Source organism: Xenopus laevis, chromosome 9_10S, assembly GCF_017654675.1.
Source record: "Xenopus laevis strain J_2021 chromosome 9_10S, Xenopus_laevis_v10.1, whole genome shotgun sequence".
Classification (NCBI taxonomy): Eukaryota; Metazoa; Chordata; class Amphibia; order Anura; family Pipidae; genus Xenopus; species Xenopus laevis.
This window is the reverse complement of record NC_054388.1, coordinates 107,930,984-107,949,909: the sequence shown is the minus strand read 5'-3', so window position 1 is coordinate 107,949,909 and position 18,926 is coordinate 107,930,984. Positions and strand designations below refer to the sequence as shown.

At 42.1% G+C, this 18,926-nt stretch overlaps 1 protein-coding gene and 1 long non-coding RNA gene across 6 annotated transcripts in view; both read left to right on the top strand.

Annotated features, from left to right (window-relative positions):
- The window catches only part of tgfb1i1.S (transforming growth factor beta 1 induced transcript 1 S homeolog), a 35,840-nt gene extending 32,217 nt beyond the window's left edge, over positions 1-3,623 (top strand). For all 5 annotated transcript variants that reach the window (XM_041578134.1, XM_041578135.1, XM_018237586.2 and 2 more), the window contains one exon: positions 1,046-3,623. In XM_041578134.1, coding sequence (XP_041434068.1) covers positions 1,046-1,312 — 267 coding nt within the window. In that variant the 3' untranslated portion in view covers positions 1,313-3,623. The remainder of the gene's footprint in view (positions 1-1,045) is intronic.
- An 8,533-nt stretch (positions 3,624-12,156) lies between these two features.
- LOC108703256 lies at positions 12,157-15,931 on the top strand. Its single transcript, XR_001933445.2, has 2 exons — positions 12,157-12,734; positions 14,638-15,931. It is a non-coding gene; the product is annotated as an uncharacterized LOC108703256 (long non-coding RNA).
- Positions 15,932-18,926: the final 2,995 nt, after the last annotated feature.

Sequence of the window (18,926 nt, the reverse complement as noted above, 5' to 3'; positions counted from 1 at the left end):
GATGAAGGCTGGGGGGGCTTCCCTTAGTAAACTGATGGCTAGGTGGCGGAGGGACATTCCTGGGGTTTCTTCGGAGGATTGGGAGGATATTGTGGATTCGGCCTTTGAAGGGGTTATTTGTAGTAAAGATAAAATGACACAACTAAACTACTTGCATAGGGTGTACCTTACCCCATACCGACTCCATAAAATGAACCCGAATATACATGATGTATGTCCCAGGTGTTTTCACTCCCCGGCGGAGTTTTTCCATATGGTTTGGGAATGCCCGGTTATTTATAATTTTTGGACAGAGGTAACACAGCTGGTGGGGATGAAAACTGGTCTCCCGCTGCCCATGGATCCCAAAGTCCTCTTACTGAATCAAGTAACTGATCTAGTCCCGAGACACGCTCAGAGGACTCTGCTATCTATTCTGTGTATGTATGCAAAAAAAATGATAGCTATAAAATGGAAGTCTAGTAATGGGCCTACTTTGCATGAATGGGAACAGGTAATTGAGAACGCACTGCCACTCTATAAAATAACGTATCTGAGGCGGGGTTGCCCTGAGAAATTTAATAAAGTGTGGGCGCCGTGGACAGAGGATGATCCTGACCCGGACGTGCCTTAAGGTCTGTTTTACCTCAGGAATGCACATTATTCCTCCTGGGCTATGCTCCATGCTATGGTGATATTGTGAAGTACTGTCTTACTGGCTTTCTACTGTATTTTGCAGATGAGAATTCAAAGGTGAATGCTTTATCTTGGTTTACAATGTTGCGTTTAATTGTATTACCCTTCATTGATGACTGTATTTGTGAAGAATGACATCACTTCGGTTATGTTTGCTTTGTTAAATTTTCTTTATTGACATTGTACAACAATGACAACTAAGTGATTCACACTGTCTGTACGATTGATAGTTGTGCAAATAAAGGAATTGTTAAAAAAAAAAAAACTTCGAATATATCTGATTATATATTTACCACTGGTTATAATGATATTATATGTATGTATGCTGTATGTCACGTTTAGCTCTTTCTTTTTCTTTTTTTTACTGTAGGTGTGTCACACACCATTCATCAATGGAAGTTTCTTTGAACATGAAGGCTTACCTCTATGTGAGACTCATTACCACTCTCGTCGTGGCTCGCTGTGTGCTGGGTGTGAGCAGCCAATAACAGGGCGCTGCGTGGCTGCAATGGGCAAGAAGTTCCACCCCCAACACTTGAGTTGCACTTTTTGCCTCCGACAGCTGAACAAGGGCACCTTCCGGGAGCATGATGGGAAACCTTACTGCCAGGCTTGCTACGCCCGACTGTATGGGTAGGGCAGTTAGATGGTTTCAGGAAAGGAGGGTCATCTGAAATATCAAGCTTCACAAAGACTATACAAAGGATGTTGTGCAAGGCACCAGATTGCAAGGCTCTGCAAGGGAAAGGGCTGGCTGCTCTGAAGGTCACACAAAATGCACTGCTCATCCAGCTCTGCAAGAATCCACGTGCAATTTTTTCTGCAGGGAAATGGGCTAAAAGCTTTTGGTGTTGTACGTGAACACATGCATGTAAGGTCAAATGGAGAAGGTGACATCTGCTCTGCAAACCCCTTGGGCATCACATTAACTGGTCTTATGGAAAGGAGCCAGCTGCTCTGCAAGCTTTGTGCAGAGTTCTACAATATAAAACAGCTGCTGTGCACACACTCCAAGGCTATGTGCAAAGTTTGTCAAGGAGACTGATCTCCAAGCCGTCTGAGATCAAGACAAAGTGCAAAATTGTGTGGAGGCGTCTGCTCTGCAACCTTCTGAGACTAAGTGCAAAATTGTGCAAGGTTGGAGTCAGCGAAACTATAGAGGAAGCAGACCGTGCAGCTGCAGGGGGGCCCAGGAAATATAGGGGGCCCCAAGAGGCTCTAATTCATATACAATTTCAGTAAATATTGGTAAAACAGGACAACCTCTGGATATGTTGGGGGCCCTAAAACTAATTTGCTGTGGGGCCCAGTAACATCTAGTTACGCCACTGAGAGGGGACATCTGCTCTGCAAACCTTCTGAGGCAAAGTGCAAAGTTCTGCAAGGGAGGAGCCAGCTGCTCTGTAAACCTTCTGAGACAAAGTGCAAAGTTCTGCAAGGGAGGAACCAGCTGCTTTGCAAACCTTCTGAGACAAAGTGCAAAGTTCTGCAAGGAAGGAGCCATCTTCTCTGCAAACCTTCTGAGACTAAGTGCAACATTCTGCAAGGGAGGAACCATCTGTTCTGCAAACCTTCTGAGACTAAGTTCAAAGTTCTGCAAGGGAGGAGACATCTGCTCTGCAAACCTTCTGAGATTAAGTGCACAGTTCTACAAGGGATGAGCCAGCTGCTCTGCAAACCTTCTGAGACAAAGTGCAAAATTCTGCAAGGGAGGAGACATCTGCTCTGCAAATCTTCTGAAACTAAGTACAAAGTTCAGCAAGGAAGGAGACATCTGCTTTGCAAACCTTCTGAGACAAAGTGCAAAGTTCTGCAAGGAAGGAGCCATCTGCTCTGCAAACCTTCTGAGAGTAAGTGCAACATTCTGCAAGGGAGGAACCATCTTTTCTGCAAACCTTCTGAGACTAAGTTCAAAGTTCTGCAAGGGAGGAGACATCTGCTCTGCAAACCTTCTGAGATTAAGTGCACAGTTCTATAAGGGATGAGCCAGCTGCTCTGCAAACCTTCTGAAACTAAGTACAAAGTTCTGCAAGGAAGGAGACATTGCTCAGCAAACCTTCTGAGACTAAGTGCAACGTTCTGCAAGGGAGGAACCATCTGTTCTGCAAACCTTCTGAGACTAAGTGCAAAGTTCTGCAAGGGAGGAACCACCTGTTCTGCAAACCTTCTGAGACTAAGTGCAAAGTTCTGCAAGGGAGAAGCCAGCTACTCTGCAAACCATCTGAGATGGAGCAAAAAGAGCTACTATGCATTCATTGGTCAGCTTTCTAAAACCAAACATATGATTGGTCACAGAGTTTCTGCATAAGCCTGAGAGTATTTTTACACACATCCAATTAAAAAGGGCATTGTAATCACAGTTGTAGGGTTGCTCCATGTCTAGTAACCCATAGCAACCAATTAGATAAACTGATTATAAATGCTACTGTGGGTTACTAGAACTGGATCGGGCTTTGTACCTGTTATTACATGATAATATACTTCCATATATTATATATATTATTCCCATATATTTCAGCTGCATCCGTTGTCTGACAAGAGAGTATAATGTGCTTGCTCTGCTACACTATACCAGTTATATCTAATAATGGCCTATTTATTTGCCTTCAGATGCTGTTGAACTACATGCTTTGCTAACGCTGCACCAGAGATTGTGTAACTCAGTAATAGAATAAGTTACAGATCAAATCACTTATCCATATTGGCCCGTTCTTTCCTTGTTACCTTTTTTGTTTTTAATTTATTTACTAGAAAAAAACATGATTTGCTAATCTTTGCTATAAATTATAGGTGCTGCTACCTCTACTGGCTGTCCATTCCAAGTAACCACCTCCATGTCTTCCAATTAGGTTACCTGTCCTAATGCCATGGCTTGGACTTGCCATCTGGCCAATTCTGAGAGTGTAGTACAGGGTTCACGTATATATGCAATAAAATGTCACTGTCTGCGCAATCTCCCATCATTTGTGTCCTTATACCAGTGGTGTAACTATAGTTACATAGTTACATAGTTAAATTGAGTTGAAAAAAGACAAAGTCCATCAAGTTCAACCCCTCCAAATGAAAACCCAGCATCCATACACACACCCCTCCATACTTTTAATTAAAATTCTATATACCCATATCTATACTAACTATAGAGTTTAGTATCACAATAGCCTTTGATATTATGTCTGTCCAAGAAATCATCCAAGTCCCTCTTATAGTCATTAACTGAATCAGCATCACAACATCACCCGGCCGTGCATTCCCCAACCTCACTGTCCTGACTGTGAAGAACCCCCTACGTTGCTTCAAATGAAAGTTCTTTTCCTCTAGTCTGAAGGGGAGGCCTCTGGTACGGTGATCCACTTTATGGGTAAAAAGGTCCCCTGCTATTTGTCTATAATGTCCTCTAATGTACTTGTAAAGTCTAATCATGTCCCCTCGCAAGCGCCTTTTTTCCAGAGAAAACAACCCCAACCTTGACAGTCTCCCCTCATAATTTAAGTCTTCCCTCCCTCTAACCAGTTTAGTTGCACTTAGTCTCTGCACTCTCTCCAGCTCATTTATATCCCTCTTAAGGACTGGAGTCCAAAACTGCCCCCATACTCCAGATGAGGCCTCACCAGGGACCTATAAAGAGACATAATTATGTTTTCATCCCTAGAGTTAATGCCCTTTTTTATACAAGACAGAACTTTATTTGCTTTAGTAGCCACAGAATGACACTGCCCAGAATTAGACAACGTGTTATCTACAAAGACCCCTAGATCCTTTTCATTTAAGGAAACTCCCAACACATTGCCATTTAGTGTATAACTTGCATTTATATTATTTTTGCCAAAGTGCATAACCTGCATTTATCAACATTGAACCTCATTTTCCAGTTTGCTGCCCAGTTTTCCAGTTTAGACAAATCACTGTGCAAAGTGGCAGGATCCTGCATGGAACCTATAGTTCTGCACAATTTAGTCTCATCTGCAAAAATATAAACAGTACTTTCAATGGCCACCTCCAGGTCATTAATAAACAAGTTGAAAAGCAAGGGACCTAGTGCAGAGCCCTGCGGTACTCCACTAACAACACTGGTCCAATTAGAAAATGTTCCATTTACCATCACTCTTTGTAGTCTATCTTTTAGCCAGTTCTCTATCCAGGTACAAATACTATGTTCCAGGCCAACATTCCTTCATTTAACCAGTAACCTTCTGGGTGGCACTGTATCAAATGCTTTAGCAAAGTCTAAGTAAATCACATCCACTGCCAGCAGATCTGCTTCCTCTATAGCTATTAGCTAATAATAAAAACCCTCCTCCCCAGCCTCTCTCTTACCTGGGAAGCAAGTCAAGGCAGGGAGTGGGTGGGGCAGAGGCAGGACATAGGCGGAGTGGAGGCGGGATGTGGGCGTGGAGGAGGCAGGACAGGGAGTGGGTGAGAGGATGGGGATCGGAGTGCACTGGGCCCTTCTGAAGATTTTTTTGCAGGGGGGCCCGGCGCACTCTAGTTACGCCACTGCCTAATATGTGGCAGTGAATATTGCCCTTTTACATAATTTACCTTGAGCCGCCACTCTGTGTGTTACTTGCTGATCACCTGACAGGAAGTAATGGAGGTTCTAACTGTAACAGGAAGAAGTATGGGCGTAAATTACACAGCTCTGTCCAATCATTGGCTGATGTAACCCAGCATGTATGTGTGTGCCCTAATACATACTGTACAGTACATGTGCCTCATATGAGCTGGTGGATGGACTTTGTGCTGAGGGGTATACTTCCCCTTTAACATGTGAGTGAAAGTTACTAAGAATGACATTTTCTTCCCTAGGAAAAGGATTTGGTTGATGTTTCCCTTTAAACACAATCTTCACTTAGGCAAGAGACCTGTATATAGTCCAGGTTACAGTAATAATTCTGTGACAGTTCCGATGAGGATCAGGCTCCTGCCATCTGTTATGTGCGTCTCAGCTATAGTGACACATGATATCAGCTGCTAGAGTGCTACTGATCTTGCTGGTAAACACTTTAACTCTTCAGCTATGGCCCCAGAACTCCCTATCAATCAATGTTAAGCTGTGACAATTAACACAACATAAGCCAAAAACCACCTGCTTGGAGCCGACTAGACCCCCACGATGAGTATTTGATTGACAGGCAACAGATTAGCCAGACAGTGACGTTTTCTAGAAATGCTGTTTAGAACAAGAGACATCTGGTGGTGCTGGGAGTTTTAGTTCAAAAACAGTCACAGGTTTCACAATGTAAGAATATGTAAAATATAGTTTAACCAGGAACAAAGGGGTTCAGGACACAATACCTTCTTTACTACCACCCAAATCTGAACCTGTTTATCTATGACAAACCTACCCTAACCCATAGTAACCCATAGTAACCAATCAATGATTTGAATTCAGTATTTTTTTCTGCTGCAGACTGATGAAAGCTAACAGCTGATTGGTTGCTATTGGTAAGTCCAATAGGGTAAATGTACCAGTTAACTGTGGCATTTGACGCTGGATTATATCATTAGAAAATAGACTAAAAAGGACATTTAAAAAAACACCCAATACCCACCACAGACTTATATGGCAGTGTGGAGCTAAAAGGTGAATGCACCCTCTGCTCATAAATCCTTCTATTCATCACACCTCGCTCCTGCTCCTCCTCCTGAACAAAAAAATGTGCCTAATTGCCCAACTGCCCCAACGCTCTAACTACAGAATGAGCAAGATGGGGGTCGGTGGAAGGACCAGTGGCAAGCAGCATGGGTAACAATCTGTAGAAGGGCTGGAACTTGTGGTAGGCAGACATTGCACCCCAGAGACTTGACTCTTCTGCCTATCCCTAGTACTGGCCTTATATACCAAGCTGGAACAATTCATTTCTGGGCACCCAAAGCGACACCCCATTCAGCAACTCCCGCTGCTCGGAGCTCTGCCAGCACCTCTCCTATTTCTGCCAATGGAATGTGCCTCTTCTGCCGACCCCTAGCCCTGCTCATATATGGTTCCATTAAGCACTTCTGAGATTGAATGGCGGGTCTGTAAGCTTTTTAGGGTTTATTATGAGATCTGAATTTTCCTATTGATTTCCCTTTATAAAGAGGGGGCGTAATAGTAATAGTGAGAAACCCTCCAAAAACCCTCCAAATCCCACACGAGCCCATAAGATTTCCCTTCACATAAAACGACTCCCTTCTGTCTTTGCCAGGGGTGTAACAACAAAGAAAGCAGGCCCTGCAGCTGCTGGGGGGTGGGGCGCAGGAAGTATAGGGCCCCATGAGGACCTAATTAACAAGCATTTTCGATATGTATTGATAAAACAGGACAACCTCTGGATATTGGGGGGCCATAAAATAAATTAGCTGTTGAGCATCTAGTTATGCCACTGGCTTTTGCACTGTATATGTGTGTGCAGGGCCACCATCAGGGGGTCACAGTGGGGACAGTCCTCCCGGGCACAGAGGATTCACATCTCTACGAGGGGCCCGGCCGCACCGCACTGAACTGGATTGCTGGGCCCCTTTTCATTGGTGTCAGCGCTATTCTGATTGGCTGCGCCCTGTGCGTACGCATGACGTCAGTATGCATGGGCGCAACCCTACTTAAACTGCCGGCAGCCTGCGCCTTTCAGACAGAAGAGAGTAGACGCGTGTGGAGAAGGATCTTCTTCCTGGACACGGCGCTACTTCCTGAAGACAGTGAAGATGGTGAAGACCCGGCCAAAGGAAGGAGAAAACCCCGCAGGAGAAGAAGTTGGCCTTTGCAGTTGCAGGTAAGTGCCACTGACCACCAATGAGGGCCATTGACCCCCCGTGCGGGGCCCCTGACCACCAAGGAGGGCCCCTGGGGTGGGCATGGTTAGGGAATGGGCATGGTTAGGGGAGGTGTGGCAAGGGGGGGCAGAAAATTTTGTTGTGTGGGGTCCCGTGATTTCTCATGGTGGCCCTGTGTGTGTGTGTATAAATCATACCTCCCAACTGTCCCGTTTTCTGGGGGACAGTCCTGATTTTGACAGCTCAGCCCGCAGTCCCGGGTTTCTTACTGAAATGTCCTGACTTTCTCTTTAAACTCCTTCACTGACTTGAGAAAAAGATACAAAGTTTCTGAAACAATTAAAATAAGAGGCTTTTTGACAGAGAGCCAGAACACTCAGCAGCTGCACTTGGATAACTTTGTAACAATTTAAAGGAGAAACACCTAAGGTTATTAGGGTGTAGGGTTTTTTTTAAACAGGGATTTGTTTCTCCAGTAAGATAAGCAAAGAAACAATTGTAACTATTTAAGATAAGCAAGTCTCTTGGAAGAACTGAAGCTAGCAGCTTAAAGGGCAATTCACTTTCATTAGAAAACTGTTATAACACAGTAACTCCCAGAAATGTGTTCAAACTTTCATAACCTGCCAAATTTTGTAAAATGGACATGGTCATCAGGGGGTGTGGCCATAAAATGGACATGGCCAAAAATTTTTTGCTGAACGTGGCACAAGTTTATGTCCCTCTTTTCGTTTTACAAATGTTGGGAGGTATGATAAATATATTCAGGCCTGGACTGGCAATTTTGTGGGTTCTGGCAAATGCCAGAGGGGCTGCTGTATGTAGCTAGGGTTGCCACCTGGCCGGTGTAAAATACCAGCCAAGGCCGGGATAACAAATTTAAAGTCAATGTATTGGCCGGTAAATTTGTAATCCCTATTGTTCCGCCCCTGGCCTGCCTTAGATTCGCCCCTCTCCCCATCTCAGCTAATCCAAGGGCGCAGTCCTTCCTGTCGAAACTCTGTGACTCTGCCCCAAAATGTCATAATCCCACCCTGGAACAGCATAACCCCACCCCTGGACTGACATAACCCCACCCCTGGATCAGAACAACCAGCCCCTCTCTGGCCCACCCTTACGTCACCGGCTGCTAGGGCCACATAGAAAAGGTGGCAACCCTATATGTAGCCATAGACAGTCACTATTTATTGGGCTGGTGGGGGGCTGCTTGGGCCTCTGTGTATCTGGAATGCCAGGGCCTATTGTGAATCCCACTCCGGACCTGAAAATATTATATAGTGAATAAAGTACCCCCTACTGTAACATATAAGGATATTATAAGTCACCAAGGAGTTTCATGACCATATAAAAACACGAGTCCGAAGGCCGAGTGTTTTTATACAGGACATGGAACTCTGAGGTGACTTCTAATATCATCCTATTTTGCAACAGGGGGCACTTTATTTATTTATAATACACAAGTTTTAGTGAGTCATGTGACAAAAATGACATCAGAACTCACCGTTTATAACTGATGACATCACTAGTCACTGTTTATAAGGATATCATTTACAAGATATTCATGGCTTTTGTGTATATATATATATATATATATATATATATATATATATATATATATATATATATATATATATATACCGGTATATATATAACCCCTATCCCTGAATTGTTAGTGCATAAGATAATGTCTGTGAGGCTAATACAAAGGAGCCCCCATGACACACACACATGACCCAGCCAGATAATAGTAACTGGAACATTTTCTTTCCCTTTATGGTCAAGTCTTCCCTGACTCTGTGTAGCAGCAGCAGCATCAGACTGGAATGTGCCATTAATAGACTGCTAACTTCTGGGAAGCCCCCTTTCCCCATGATGGATACACACAGGCTGAGGAGCGTCTGCAATATCACACCTCCCAGCAGCTGACTGAAACATGTCACCTTATAAAAACTCTCTGGCTTGGGAAGCTTTGTTTTCACTGAGGTAACCCTCAGCTGTTGTTTAACTGCAGCTCCCAGCATATCCTGACAGCTGTGCTACAAATGGACCGCCAACGCTAAAGTAAACACCATTAGCAAACTGACTGTGTATATCTGAGTAAGTGGTCACAAGACTGCTCTTTCCCACAATCCCTCACTTTGGACTGACTAATGTCGAGCATAGAGATAAGTGGCGGGTAATGGTGAGGTGGGATATATTACCCTACATGGCCATAACTATGCTGTCCCCTGTATGGAGCACACAGGATCCTTTCCCACACACTCGCTGTAACCCTACAAGGAACATTATCCTCCTGTCACTCAAGTTTTAAAGTTTTATCACTTTCAGATAAGGGGACACTTGTCACTACTGTCCAGTGCCTCCATCTTGGTGATTCAGAGCTCACAGCTCCTGAAATGGAATCTCTGTATGAGGAGACAGCAAATTTGACATGTGAAGTCAAATGAACAAGCCAGGGTGACCCCTTATTACAGGCCTTGTTTATCTTTGTTGTTGTTTTTGCTCTCAAAATGGCAGCCAGAAAGTGCAGGCGGCCATCTTGTTTCTACAGAGGACAGGGGGGTATGAACCACTGTGAGGTCTGCTGTATGGTTCCTCCTTCCCAGTCTGCTGTATGGTTCCTCCTTCCCAGCCCCTTTTGGCGCTTAAAATTTTAAACTTAAATGCTATGCAGTATCCATCTGTCCCTTTTTGCACTGCTGGCCTTGCCTCCAGCTCCCACAATCCTTTGCATGTCCTGTGACTGACAGACCTGTAATGAAGGTAAAACACAATGTGAGCTCCACTGGGGCAGGGACTCATGTATAAGCTGTATAAAGTGCTGTGGAATTTTATATTGCTGCTATGTAAATACTAGTTAAAATCTTCAACAACGATTTGCCCTTCAGATCTAAAGTAAAGTTAATGACTGCTGTTTTTCAGCATGGTTATTTTACATCTACATAAATCTGCTAGTGTATTGCAAATATTCTACATTGGAATCTGCAGCCATAAATCTGATGTGGATTTTGGAATCTACAGTCATTGCTAAAGCATGTCTGGATATGGCGGGTTTTACAGAGAAAACATACTTGTAGAAAAAAAATACCTTAGGATACTTTACACTGCCAGTTACCCAGGGGAAGCAGTAAATCTTGGAATGGTTCATCTCCAGTCAGCCCTGGGCATTGCACTTCGTATTCCCACCCTCTGCACTAGGGTTTGAAGCCGAATAGAATAAGAGCAACTCAGCCTGAATCAGATGTACAGAGAATATAATTTATTTTAAATAATCTCTAGAGGAGGCTGCGTCATCACAATTCACACATAGCTGTCATCTAGTCAGTCATCTGTCATCTTTCTCAGCCTACCATTAAAATTGATACTTGATTGCAGTTGTAATTAATAGAGACAAAGTACAGAACAGAGAGGAACAGATATATAGTATATAGTAGGGCAGGAGAGATGGTGCCTATAGTAACAGTGGGATAATAGTCTCTGGGAAGGGAGTGTGACTGTGGGATAGCAGGTATAGTAGGGAGAGATTGTGCCTATAGTAACAGTGGGATAATAGTCTCTGGGAAGGGAGTGTGACTGTGGGATAGCAGGTATAGTAGGGAGAGATGGTACCTATAGTAACAGTGGGATAATAGTCTCTGGGAAGGGAGTGTGACTGTGGGATAGCAGGTAGAGTAGGGAGAGATGGTGCCTATAGTAACAGTGGATAATAGTCTCTGGGAAGAGAGTGTGACTGTGGGATAGCAGGTATAGTAGGGAGAGATGGTGCCTATAGTAACAGTGGATAATAGTCTCTGGGAAGGGAGTGTGTCTGTGGGATAGCAGGTATAGTAGGGAGAGATGGTGCCTATAGTAACAGTGGGATTATAGTCTCTGGGAAGGGAGTGTGACTGTGGGATTGCAGGTATAGTAGGGAGAGATGGTGCCTATAGTAACAGTGGGATAATAGTCTCTGGAAAGGGAGTGTGACTGTGGGATAGCAGGTATAGTAGGGAGAGATAGTGCCTATAGTAACAGTGGATAATAGTCTCTGGGAAGGGAGTGTGACTGTGGGATAGCAGGTATAGTAGGGAGAGATGGTGCCTATAGTAACAGTGGATAATAGTCTCTGGGAAGGGAGTGTGACTGTGGGATAGCAGGTATAGTAGGGAGAGATGGTGTCTATAGTAACAGTGGGATAATAGTCTCTGGGAAGGGAGTGTGACTGTGGGATAGCAGGTATAGTAGGGAGAGATGGTGCCTTTAGTAACAGTGGATAATTGTCTCTGGGAAGGGAGTGTGACTGTGGGATAGCAGGTATAGTAGGGAGATGGTGTCTATAGTAACAGTGGGATAATAGTCTCTGGGAAGGGAGTGTGACTGTGGGATAGCAGGTATAGTAGGGAGAGATGGTGCCTATAGTAACAGTGGGATTATAGTCTCTGGGAAGGGAGTGTGACTGTGGGATTGCAGGTATAGTAGGGAGAGATGGTGCCTATAGTAACAGTGGGATAATAGTCTCTGGGAAGGGAGTGTGACTGTGGGATAGCAGGTATAGTAGGGAGAGATGGTGCCTATAGTAACAGTGGATAATAGTCTCTGGGAAGGGGGTGTGACTGTGGGATAGCAGGTATAGTAGGCAGAGATGGTGCCTATAGTAACAGAGGGAAAATAGTCTTTGGGATAAGAGTGTGACTGTGGGATAGCAGGTATAGTAGTGGGAGACAGTGCCTATAGTAGCAGTGGGATAATAGTCTCTGGAAAGGGAATGTGGCTGGGGGATAGCAGGTATAGTAAGGAGAGATGGTGCCTATAGTAGCAGTAGTTGGAATAGTAGGCTAATGTTGTTCCTGAACATGTTGCATCAAACTAAATATCACGCTGCCTGTGGCTGAAACAATGCTAAGAATTTAGGGATCCAGGCCAATAATCGCTGTTGGTTGGGTGAATTTGAGCTCTCAAAGTCAGAGCATAAACAACGGAAGTCCAATAAGATGTATTTATATGTGAAGGCAAGTGACAACATCAATACTGTAAGTGTTAAGGGAGAGAACAGGTTTCAATCCTAATTCTGTGAGCTCCTGGGGGATGCAGCTGTTGTAACATATCGCTTTCTAAAAAAAAAAACCATGTAGGCTGTGCATGCCCCTGGTCTATGTCAGCTGTGATAAGCTGAGAGCCTGTGACATAGGACAGATAGAGAGGAGCATTGATAAGGCGACACATTGCCAAGTGTGGGCCACATAAGAGCTGGGTGAGGGAGCAGTCAGTACTCAGCGGATGCTCATGGACCGGAGAGCCATACCCTTCTTCTTCAATGTCTGATTCATGTGAGTACATTAGTTGGGTCTTCTGCACACTAATTACTTATTAATTAGTCCATGAAATAGATGGGAACTGGGGTTGTTATGCATTTGTAACATGGAAAGAAATGTTGTGGGCAGAACATCTGGACCAGCTCTGTGCACCACTGCCCCTGCACAAGGAACTATATTACTTAAACACCAACACACTATGATCTGTACATTGCACAAGCACACTGTCTGCAGTCTGTAGCTGATGGTTCATGCCAATTAGTATCTACTGTCTAGCAAGCTGAGATACATCAACCAGCTCCATGTCACCAGGAGGGTAATGATCTATTCATGGCATAGTAGCAGGCTTATTATAAATTACATATTATTTCAGCCATAGAATTAGCTGTCATATGCAACTGCCTGCAATGTGTCTGTAAATAATTGTATTTCTCATAGCGTGTGGCCAAACTGCACTGTACACTCCAGCCATTATAGGGCAGCTTTTCACTTTCTGCAATGTCAAATTTCATCTGTTGTGCTCTGCCCAAGACTTTCAGTTGAAAACATGTGATGTTTGCTCCTGTATTCACATATATGCTTTAACTGGGATTTTGGGAGTTGTAGTAGTTTAAAAATATCTGTATGGCCACATGATGCCCATCTCCTCCTTAAAGGTTGCATTATACATTTCCTATGTGTATTGCCTGACCATTACTTAGAACTCTCAGTATCCCCTGTATATTTCTGGCTGTCAGCCAAACTGATGGTTACCAAGCAACAGGCGTAGGTGGGGGTATAGTAGCGTTAAAGGCTAAGCAGGGCCCTGATTGATAATCCATTTCCGTATATGTTTGGGAACAGTCATTTTCAAATATCAGACCCGTAATTGTGCCTTAGGGCAGGGGCCGACAGGAATATTTGAAGCCTGTGATAAAAATGCACAACTGAGGGCAACAAATCTCCTGAAAATGCTTCTCCACAAAGTAGAGGTTGTCCTGAAAAAAGTGAAAAGGTTTGGTCCCCTTGGCTTGATATCCACCCAACCAATCAGTAACTCAATGACTCTTGACATTCCACGAGAGGTATAGCAGAAAGTCTGTTTCATTACATATCCAAAGAATCGACAGTCATTATAACTAGTGCTGTATGAGAAGTTAACCAGAGGTACACCATCTCTTTAATCTTGTAATTGTCTTGTTGTTTATTGTGTTTAAAACTCAATAAAATAAAACATTTAAAAAAAAAAAGAAAAAGAAAATGCTTCTCCACTGGAAATAATTGAAATTGCCGGTGGTAAAATAAATACATCCCTTTGTTCTTCTAATGTGTCCCAAAGTGACGCGGGAGGAAAATTCGCAATATATGTAAATTTTACAGCTGACGATTTCAGTTATTTCCAATGGAGAGGCATATTCAGGAGATTTGTTGCCCACAGTCTTGCACAAATAATAGTGGGTGATAGATCTCCCTGTTGGTCACTGCCCTTGGAGTCCTAGATGCACCACTTCAGCTAATGCTCCAGGTTATAGTTTAACAACAGCATATTCTTCAGCTGTCCTGTCTTCATTTAGGCAGCAGAGTCCTGAATGGTGCGTTCCAGAAGGGGTGGGTCTATCCAGAAAGTGGTTTTCAGGTCAATCATGTCAGAACTGGGTGTAGCTGTGTAAACCGGAGACATGGTTCTTAAATTTCTGATTTATCAGGTTCAGTTGCTAGTTGGTTAGTAACAGCTGTTGAAAGAAGATATAGATGCTTCATTTGTTTTATCTATTCCTCTTTCTATTATATAACGACATCCTTCACTTATAGGAAATGTAAAAAATGGCATTAAAACCAAGCATGCTTGATAAGTTCCATTTGCTATATACGTTGTATAATGCATAGGCACAGATGCATCTCAGATGAGCTTATTTTGTGTTTTTTTCTTCTCTTCTAGGTACAGCAAGGAAGCCTTTTCCTACTTTATTTCTGGTAAATGTGTCATTCCTGGGTGGCAACTCAGAGCAGTAATTAGTCAACATTCAACCAGCCCAAGGTTCAAAGAAGGTGCTAAGGTTCAGCCCACAGCAGATCATACAATGGAACAAAAGATGTCTTGTAAAAGGAAGGTCATAGACGATCATATGATGTAGTTCAAGATAACTAGGAAAGGGAAAATGATACAGTTCAGTTCCTAGCAGAATATACAATGTAGCTCAAGATGTCTTGTAGAAGGACAATTATACAGTTCAGCCCATAGCAGAATATACAATGTAGCTCAAGACATCTTGTAGATGGAAGATGATACAGTTCAACCAATAGCAGATCAGAGAGTGTAGCATAAGATGTCTTGTAGAAGGAAGGTGCACTGCTCAGGTTCAGCCCATAGCACATTGTATTATGTATCCTGTAGAAGGAAGATAATACAGTTCAGCCCATAGCAGCTAATACAATATAGCTCAAGATATTATGTAGAAGGAAGGTGATACAGTTCACAGCAATTTGTTGATGTAGGGCAAAACAAATATACAGTTTATACATATATGCAAGAGCTATAGATGTGTTACAAGGTTTATTGACACTTATTTATTATAAAATGTATTAGGGACCTTATATTAAAATATGGGGATATCAGAAGTCATCCCAAGATTCTGTGACCAGTATAAAAAAAGCATTCACACCTATTTAGAAGTAACCAACACTTGTGGGTGCTAGGGTGCCACATGCCATGACTAAGTGACTGTTCTAGGTTTATTATCATTAGTCTTTTAATGGAGGAGGGAATTCTGTATGTATAGAAATCAGGTATACAAGTATACTCTATAGTGTATACCAGTTTAGCATGCCACTGTCCTACCATCATCACCGCTAATCTTCCTCTCATGTCTGCTCTTCTCTGAGGATCTGCTCTCTCTCTATCTGTACATCCAGCTCAGACTCTTTATTTCCTGATAAAGTCTGCATTTCTCTCTGTATTGCTATAATATATTCTGTGTGTCACTCTGCAGTGCTATGTTATAATCTTCTCTAAACTTGTGTATATATATATATATTCTGCACTGCTCTCTGTAATGCTCATATAGATATTCTGCATTCCTCTCCGGAAGCCTGTTTCCCATTCAACTCTGCATTTCTCTAGAAGCCTCCCACCTGTTCCTTACTGCATTCCTCTGTGTACACCTGTTCTCTGACTATATTTCTCTTTGTGAAACTTTATTTCTCCATTAAATCTTTCATCTCTCTCTTTAAAACTAAGTCTTGGCTGATATTCTGTGTGTTCTACCTGCAAAGCCCGTTTCCTCTCTTGCACTGAGTTTATTTTACTCCTCATGCTCTCTTGCATCTCTGTCTATCAGATATTTCTCCCTAATTGTCTATTTTCCTCTAAACCTTTTAGTTTAAAATACTTTATGTAGTTGGTTGCACCTTTAGGCTAAGACACACAAGCTTTTGGTTAAAAAACTATATCCAGTTGGCTGCACCTTTAGGCTAAGATACACAAGCTTTTGATCAAACTATTCTATCCAGGTGGTTGAACCTTCAGACTAAGCCACACAAGCTTTTGGTTACAAAAAATCTATCCGGTTGTTTGCACCTTTAGGCTAAGACACACAAGTTTTTGATTAAAATATTCTATCCAGATGGTTGCACCTTTAGGCTAAGCCACACAAGTTTTAGATTAAAATATTCTATCCAGATTGTTGCACCTTTAGGCTAAGGCACACAAGCTTTTGATTAAAATATTCTATACAGTTGGTTGCACCTTTAGGCTAAGCCACACAAGTTTTTGATTAAAATATTCTATCCAGATGGTTGCACCTTTAGGCTAAGGCACACGAGCTTTTGGTTAAAAAAACTCTATCCAGTTGGTTGCACATTTAGGCTACTGCACATAACCTTTTAATCAAAATATTCTATCCAGTTGGTTGCACCTTTAGGCTAAGGCACTTTTGGTTTAAAAGAGAACAAAACCCCCTAAAAAAAAGCCTCTATCCACTACCATACATTGCCCCCTCCCTGCTTACTCCCCGAATAGTCTTTTATTTTAAAAAGCATTCCTGGCAGTAATGCTGACTTATCCATGCAGAGTAGCACAGTGCAGCTCATAGGCGCCATCTTTGGATTTATTTACTAAGAGCCTACACTGAGCTTTTTGGCGGATGGGCAACTGGAGTATTAGTGACAACTGCACATGTGCTGTAAATTTACTGAAAAGAAAGAAGAGGATCGAAGATCCCAAAGATGGTGCCCGGGAGAAGGGGGTCAGTATAGTGTTGTGATTGGGGGCTTTTTTCAAAAAGGGGGGTTTCTTTCCCCTTTAAAATATCCTATCCAGTTGGTTGAACCTTTAAGCTAAGGCACACGTGTTTAAAATGTTCTATCCATTTGTCTAAGTATTTAGATCACTGTTGCTGAGCTCAAGTTCCCTGTGGGTCAGATATCTCTTATAAAACATCATGGTATTATGTATAGTATCTCCTCCGGATTGAACAGTCCAACCCATTGCCATCCATTCTTCAAATGCCAATAGTAGAGTGACATCTGGAGGTTGCTGTGAGTAACTGACACAAGAGACAAGCAGTTCGTTACTGTGGGGTGGTAATGTTTTGAGCTGTTCGGCAACAACTCAGAGCAACCACCCAATGCAAATCACATGTAGGGAGAATGGATCATTCAGACAATTATTTTTCACTCCTTTCGGAAACAGAAAAATAAACCTTAAACATTTTGCAGAAAATAAATGTTTAAATCCAAAAGTATTGTGTGAGCCAACCTGTAACAATAATTTTCCTGGTAGGACTTGTATTATCTCTAGTGTCCCTGCACTTACATCACACAGCCTCCAGTGCCTATTCAGTTACACTGCACGGTGGCTTCAGACACTGCTTTTTAGTGACAAAAGTGTATACTTGCCCAGAGATACCTGACAATTTTATGAAGTCCGACACTTGCAAATGTAGTTCATCTAACTTTTTGTTAATTTATTGATCGTTAGACCATTTTTGAGTCACTGGCACTGCAAATGATTAGTGAGCCTTGGGTTGCACAGATAATATGCAAGATTTACTGGCACAAGCTGTTTCTGTGTTGGGAAACCCTGCAACTGGAGACTTTTCCTTGGTTCAGGTTCAAAATAAACACAAGGAAATGAAAAACAAAACCATTTATTGCCTTGTCATTGGCTCCATGGCTGTGAATTCCTGGGAGCAATTAGCACTATCACACAGTAGCATATCACACAGTAGCACTATCATACGGTAGCACTATCATACATTAGCATTATCATACTGTAGAACTATCACACAGTAGGACTATCATACGATAGCCCTTTCATACAGTAGCACTTTCATACCGTAGCACTATCACACAGTAGCAATAGCATAAAGTAGCATTATCATATCATAGCACTATCACAATAAGTGGTTGTTTTTCTTGGTAAAATGTTGTATTTATTTATTTATTTGTTTATTTTCTGCTAGACAATTTATTCACATTTATGAAACCTCTTAAAGACATTCCAAAACTTTGCACAACTTTTTAATTTCTCATTATTTTCCTATATATTTTGTATATCTGTTTGCTACGCAATTTTTTCTTTCTCTCGTTCTTTTAATTAACTTTTTCTGCCATTGCTTTTTTTTTAATCTATTATATTTTATCTATAATTTCATTATTTCTCCTATTTCATTCATCTATAGCACATATTTTATTTTCCTTCTTTTCCTTTTTCATTTATATATTGCGATTACCTTTCTTTCTTTTAAACTTTTTTTTCTTTCTTTATTTCTCTTGCTGCTGTTCCTTTCAGTTTTGCTTTTTTCATTCATTCCTTCCTTTCTTCTTTTTTTCACTTTCATTGCCAATTACTTTCTTGCCTTTTATTATTTCCTTCCTTCCTTCCTTCCTTCCTTCCTTCCTTCCTTCCTTCCTACTTTCCTTCCCTTCTTCCTTCCTTCATCCTTTCTTTCTTTCTTTCTTTCTTTCTTTCTTTCTTTCTTTCTTTCTTTCTTTCTTTCTTTCTTTCTCTTTATTCTTCCTTCTTTCTGTCATTACTTCATATAGCTTTCGTTCTTTCTCTTTATTCCATCCTTCCTTCCATCATTCATCATTCTTTACCACCTTCCTTCTGTCATTACTTCATATAGCCTTCCTTCCTTCATCCTTCTTTTCTTCCTTCCTTCTTTCATTACTTCCTTCCTTCCCCCTTCCTTCATCCTTCTTTTCTTCCTTCCTCCTTTCATTACT